This window comes from Physcomitrium patens, chromosome 17 (genome assembly GCF_059467195.1).
Source record: "Physcomitrium patens ecotype Gransden chromosome 17, ASM5946719v1, whole genome shotgun sequence".
NCBI classification, from domain to species: Eukaryota; Viridiplantae; Streptophyta; class Bryopsida; order Funariales; family Funariaceae; genus Physcomitrium; species Physcomitrium patens.
In genome coordinates this window covers 12,085,584-12,092,239 of record NC_143426.1, presented here as the reverse complement: position 1 = coordinate 12,092,239, position 6,656 = coordinate 12,085,584, and the positions used below count along the sequence as shown (strand labels likewise).

At 38.9% G+C, this 6,656-nt stretch overlaps 1 protein-coding gene across 5 annotated transcripts; it reads left to right on the top strand.

Moving 5' to 3' along the window:
• The first annotated feature begins 821 nt into the window (after positions 1-821).
• Positions 822-6,614, top strand: LOC112294422 (uncharacterized). 5 transcript variants are annotated; one of them, XM_073540195.2, is made up of 14 exons: positions 822-1,176; positions 2,105-2,263; positions 2,425-2,517; positions 2,831-2,932; positions 3,217-3,363; positions 3,609-3,703; positions 4,054-4,183; positions 4,564-4,668; positions 4,867-4,973; positions 5,205-5,256; positions 5,395-5,484; positions 5,680-5,764; positions 5,897-5,961; positions 6,171-6,614. In XM_073540195.2, the coding sequence occupies exons 1-14, from the start codon at positions 973-975 to the stop codon at positions 6,261-6,263; spliced, it is 1,527 nt and encodes a 508-aa protein (XP_073396296.1). In that variant the 5' UTR covers positions 822-972; the 3' UTR covers positions 6,264-6,614. The 5 variants fall into 5 exon arrangements, with proteins under 5 accessions (XP_073396296.1, XP_024400576.1, XP_024400579.1 ...); XM_024544808.3 differs by having other exon boundaries at positions 6,165-6,614; XM_024544811.3 differs by having other exon boundaries at positions 822-1,733; positions 6,165-6,614.
• The last annotated feature ends 42 nt before the right edge of the window (positions 6,615-6,656 follow it).

The following is a 6,656-nucleotide window of genomic DNA, read 5'->3' as shown; positions in this document are numbered from 1 at the left end:
AAAGTTTATTCAACAAATTTTTGGTTGTCATAAATTAATACATCTCAATGAATATTTAGACCACATATTTTCTTTGAAAATCTAAACTTTAGTCTTTTTCTTCTTTTCATCCTATAATGAAACAATATTTGAAATAACCAACAAACTTTAAAAAAATTTAATATTTTTAGAAAATTAGAATGAATGGCTAAATAAAACAAATTCATATCACATATCACACACAAGAGGAAGTCAAAATAAATATAGTGGAATATTAAGTAGATCCATGCTATTATTAAATAGATCCATCTTTGATGAAGAATATGATAATCATGATGAATATAGTTGATTTTTATTGGTTACAAATCCAATAGTAGAGGAATGAATCTAGAGGTCTTTTTTTTTTTTTTTTTTTTTTTTTTCTTTCATGATGGTTAGAATGGGTGGATCAATTTAGTAAAAACTTGGATCTATTTAACATTCCCCTGAATAAATAATCAAATAATCAAAGGCATAAACAAAATCATAAACAAACAAAGGCGTATTTTGCACTTGTGTAAGGACTAGGTCACCTCTACTCACACAATTTGAGTCATGCTCCAGATGGAGGTGGGCACAACCCACTGCTGAAAGAAATTGATTTCCTTCAAATTTCTTTCATTATTCAGTTTTAGTACAACGCAGTTTTAGAGCCTCTAGACATGTCCCCCGTGCGTAGTTCCATTTGATGCCGTCAGCGCCTTATCGAACTAAATACTTGGCAGCATCTTCTCGAATTCCGTTTCCCTTCGATTGCTGTGTATAGCTCCTGTGTAAACCCTAAACCTGCCATTTGCAACTTCTTCGATAGCTTCTGTAGGTGTAATTGCGCTTGATCTTATCTGAGTTAGGTACTCTCCAGCTGTGGCTTAAGAATTTTTTTGAGAGTCTCTTCTTCATTGTGCTCTCAACCTCCCTAGCTGCCGTTGGGATTGCTTACTTGTACTTGCTACCATGGCGGAAGGGGTTGACGGAGGCAGTTACACTCGCTCCTCCTCTCATCATCTTCTTCAGCAAGAATTGAGCCGTATTAGCAGCAATGGAGTTTCTCCTGCCGTTTCTATGAACATGGATGACTACCGCAACGACTTGTGGGGTTATCCAGTGCACACCCGATCCGACACCTGCATTTCTTTCATTAATGAGTTTTATCGTCAAGTACGTGTCTGCATCTCTTCCTCGATTGCTTCGTGATCGCTTAGTTTGTAAATGCTAAAATTAGATGCCGTTAGCTAGCTGGTGAAGGTGATCGAAAAAACTACAGCGTTTCGTGATGCTTCAACTGGTTTCTACAGAGGGCTCGGTAAAGAATTCGGAAACTAGCTTGTTCTAATTGGTAGTTTGAATTAGTTGTGTGTCCTCGCATAGCTGGAAGATTGAAGCTCGTCTACTACCCTAACATTGCGAGTATTGAAGTAGGAACACTTGTGTTGTTTATTAATTTACTAATTTATTATCATATACTGGAGTTCCATCCACGGGAGTTGTCTTCCAATTGGATTTCACGAGAGCCGCTTCTTTTTTTGTGCTCCGAACTTAATCGTGATTCGCTGCCCCAATACTTCACATCAACTCTGCTCTTAGTGCAATGTATCACAAAATCTGCTAGTTTACTACGGGATTATTTCACGAAACCGAGCTTCTACAGATCCAAGAGTTTTCAAATGAACCACTAGAGTTTCGAAGAACCGCAATCACTCCTAGAAAGATGCGAGGTGAATGCTTTTTGCTCAGGCAGTCTCTTCTGATTCTGAATAAAAGTATTGAACTTGGATGAAGAGAACCTTTTACTAGTTGCACGGATAAACTTGTCTCTCGTTATCCATATGTCCGTCAAATATTGACGATCGCAACTAATTTTATTACACTTATACAATGCATGCGAGGTGCAAAGAAAGCCTACCTCGATTTTCTTATCTTTGTGTTTGTGGTTGTGACATATAAAGTTCTCCTCTGTAGTTGCTGAAAATTATTTTTGGTGATTGATGTCTGGTTTATCTGAAATAAACGAATGAAGACGTTGAAACTGTTAACTAAACAAGGTGTTGGATTCGCTTTGATACCCCCTTTTTGTGTGGTGTCACAGATGCTGACGTATGGTGCTGAACGGGAAGTTATCCTCAAGGCCACTGACGCGGATGGTAGTTGTGTTTTAGCATGTGCATTGGCAGCCGTTCACTTACTGACTCAGAAAAAACCAGACTTCGAAACAAATTCTTTCCTTTTCGCTGCTAATAAAAACCTGGTATTTTCATTTGTTCCCGTCTGGTTCGAATGGTTTTCGTTGGTTTCTTTATTGAACGGCGAATAGCAGTATCTAAGATGGGTTCAATTAATTTGTTTGCAAGTTTTGCTCCGTATGCAAGATGCGCAGAAATTGATCAAACAACAAAATGTCTTGTGCAGGATAAGGCTACGAACTATGAAAAGTCAGTGCTAGCAGTAGCCATGGCATGGGCAAAAGGTGAAACAGGAGAGGCGGTTGATTTGCATTTTCAGGTACGTCCTGCACTAAGCTATTATGTTCATTTCGGTTCTAAATATCGCTATCAATAACCTAAGGCAGATTGTGGATGGGTATTCAGATTTAAATAGTGTGCTCTCTGTATGAAATTACAAAGTTTTTTGAGTGCTATTTTTTCTGGACTAAGTAAATACTAATTATTAGTTCTGCGACGCTACATTAACGGTTGCTTCAACTCATCTTTAGGAGGTCACAACTATGATCTTTTTGTTCAAAGTTTGTAATGCCTGGCCTAGTGTAACGTGACGAAGTCAACGTGGTATCTACGTTGTATGTGCATGTTCTTAGCTTCTGGAGGAGTTCCCAAAAGATTTGGCATCTCTTAAAAAAGGTCAAACTCTCTGCTTTTACATGGGGCGGACACATGATATGCTACGGATGGCTGAGCTGGTAAGTGATACTATCATTAGGAGGCATATTAAAAATGTTGAGGCAGAGACAAATGTGGAGACGGCAATGAACTAGACATATGTACTGGGCAAAGTTCTGAATTTGAGTACTTTAATTCTTTTCACTTCACGTATTAGTTACTTCGCATGTTTTTTTATTTCCTTATTCAACCCATGTATTTTGTGTCTACTACTCTACAATAAGATTCTGTGTAGAGTTTGCAACACATCAAAGAGTTTGATAGAACGAGCTCACGATTTTATTGGTAGTATTTGTATGTATAGGTGCTTCCTGCAAACCGGGAAAGTCCATATATATATGGAATGCTGGCATTTCCTTTGTTGGAAGTGGGAGAGAGAATGCGAGAGGCAGAGGTTGCAGCCAAGAAGGCACTAAGCATTGAGCCTCATGATGTGTGGAGTCAACATGCGGTGTGAGCCTGCTGTAGCTTACATGCTCATAGTGCGAACTATGTCTTTTCTCAATAATACTCGCCATCACTTTTTGTTTACTATTTTTTGCAACCACTGTTGCAGGAGTATTGCACATGCGTTTGTTTGTTGTATTAACATTATGCTTGGTGATTGTTTTTTATTAATGTTGCGCAAAAATCTTATATGTTACTCTGTCGTTGAATGCTTAGAATTTTCAAACGTGTGTTTTTCTGTTGGTGCAGCTGGGCCATGTACTTCAGTATGAGTGTCGTTTTAAAGAAGCATTGACATTTGCAGCTAGTTGCTGTGACACTTGGATCTCTTGTTGTTCATTCATGTAAGTCACTTATTTCTCGTCCTTTTGCAATATATGTATTGTATCTTCCATCTTGTGTCAGAACATTTTGCGACTCCAGCAGATTATGTTTCTTGTTTAGCCCATATCCAGCGTCGATTCGTTGTTGATGTAGATAACAACCGACGCAGATGACTATGCGATGCCTACTCTTCATTTCTATAATGTTATTTTGTAAGGATGTTACGGCAAGGATGTCAACTCGCTTGTTGTCAATTGTTTATGGCCATGTACACGTGACGCAAACCATGTACTCCATTTGTGTTATTGAGTATAATGCTGTAGTGAGTGAATAAATACTTCGAATACTCTTTCTCTGTACATTTTATCAGGTACGCTCATAACTGGTGGCATTTAGCCTTATGCAAGTTGGAGCTGGGTGGCAAAGGCGCCTTGGAAAGTGTTGTCACGATCTATGATACTCATATTTGGAGCAGCAATGCCGCTGCTAATAACTCCCAGGTGTGTTTGCATCGATTATTCCTGTTCTTTCTGAATTACTGGGACACTCAATAAGTCGATGCCTCTCCCCAGGATTGTTTAAGTAGGTAGTTTTGAATATATGGAGTCCTTCATATTGTGAGCAGTACGGGAATGACCCACGGGCTTTCAACCGCTGCACAGTCCTCAAGAAAGTGCTCTTGATCTATTTTTGCTCTTATTCTCACATTTCGCTTCTAATTCCTGCCAAGCAATAAGTACACTGAAGATCTGCTTGGTTGCACTATTATCATTGACGAAATTATCACAGTCTATTTGTTTTGAGGCCATGTTTTAACATTTGATATGTTGGGAAACTGATTGTAGAATCGCATGGTCTTTTTTTAATGTGTTTGCTCCAGGATTGCTTAAATGCACTTGGTCTGCTGCTTCGTCTTGATATCAGAGGATACAACGATATTGTGACTACAAAAATAGCTGATATGCAGACATGCCTGCTTGATGAGGTAGAAGCTGAATCTTTGGTTGGAATTTGGAGTTGAATTTTGTCCATGCTGCATATATATGCTCTTGAACCGTGCCGATGACTTATTTTCACTCCAACCACAGCGTCTTAAGAATATCAGTGTGTCGATTCCATATGAGTACTTTCAATAATAACTGACTTGAGTGAGCTTTCTTTATTTTTGTTGGATCATGACCAGCAAAGGTGGCATACTGAGTGGCATCAAGACCTCTTGATGGTTTGGGGGCTATCCCGAGGAGACCACAAGGAAGTGGCTCGAAAGCTGCTGCAGAACTTGAAGCTCAGGCAAGCCCGTGTTTCCTGATACCGTAATTTTTTTTTCTTTTGAAATAATTGGAATAGGTGTCATGCGAACGAACATCCTAAGCACCAACTCTGAGGTCTCTAAATCATTGAGCATAGTTAGCACAAGTACGTTACTGTCCCTCGTAGTTAGGGGTATACGTCTGTGTTCCCCAGCTACAGATTTGTGCAAAATAAGTATTCTGATGGTCTGTGCTGTACATTTTATTGCAGAGTGGAGAATATGAAGGGAGAACAACAGAAGCCTTTGTGGCCCGTGATTTCAGTATGTATTCTCTAATTTGGTCGATGCTCTTATTTGTTTGTGTCTCATTCAATTACTATTCCATGTGATTTCATGGAATTCAACTCCTGATAGGAATTTGATACTCCAAGTCCGTTTCGGGTTTTTTGATTCTGACAGCTTGCAGAGGCGTTGTACGAGTATGGAGTTCGCAATTTTGGGGCTGTTTGCGATTTGCTGGGACTTGATTCTAATCTATCCAAGTACAAGGTAATGGTGTGGTTGCTATTTGTAAGCAGTCCTGCGAAAGCATTCTTAACGCTCTTGATGCGTTCCTCCTTTCTGTTGTGTTCTTTGAGACGCATTCTGCAGATTTTAAAATACATTTTAAAATACTGTTGTTATTGTTTTTATTACTACTATCATTAATACTAAGAATTGGGGGTTTGACCTCTATGACCTTAGGTGATGGGCGCATCCAATGAGCAGCTAGACGTTTTCCAAGAATTATGGTGTGTCGCTTTTTTACGTGCTGGAAACCCTCTGCCAGGTGTCTTTTCCTTGACTAAGCTGTCTTTTTTAGCCTTATGTTTTTTTTTGCTTCTGAGTTTCTGTATATTCTGTAGCAAGTTTAGCACTACACCATACTCAGAATTGGAGGTTTTGTGTTGGTATTTCGAAGTGGTGGAAGTTGCGGAACAACGAGTTTTGGAAAGAAGTGGAATTCCTTTTACTTGGCGTCTTCTAGTATGTTTCCATTTAATCGACTGAAAACTGCTGGGCATTTTTTTAGTATTGAGACATTCAAAGCTCTTTGGTTGCTGCATTATTTAATTTGTATGTCAAGCTCTTGACTGCCACTTCCAGTTAGAAGTACACGCGTTGCATTTGAGTAACGCTCTCTGGAATAAATTATTTGCATGTGAAATTCATTTTTTGAGGTGTGATAGGTGCAGGCATATTCAGCCGTTGGACAAGAAGCGAAGGCAAACATGGCCAGTGCATCTGTACGTAAACTGGAGGCAGCAGCAGAAGCTTTGGAAAGCTAGACTTGTCATTGTCACTCAAATAGTTGCTCAGTCACCTGATGTAATGTTGTCGAGTGCGGTATTGTAGGCTTTGTAACAACTTCGTGTCCGTAAGGTCTTTCGATATAACCATAATATGGAATTTTGGCACTAATTAGAGAAGTTTGTGCATGTCTCGGCAAAAAGTTGTCATTTTGGGAGGTGGGGTGAAAATTTAGAGATGGAAAATGTGCTTAATTGTAGAGGACATGAATAGATTTATCCTTATTGTGGGTAGAGAGTATATTATGTATAAATAGACATCATTTGTTTACTTTTTAAAATATATTTAAATTTATAGAATGAAATAATGCAGATAGATGTTCTACATAATTGTTACGTTCTGGATGTTCATGACAGGCATGTTTAGCTGTG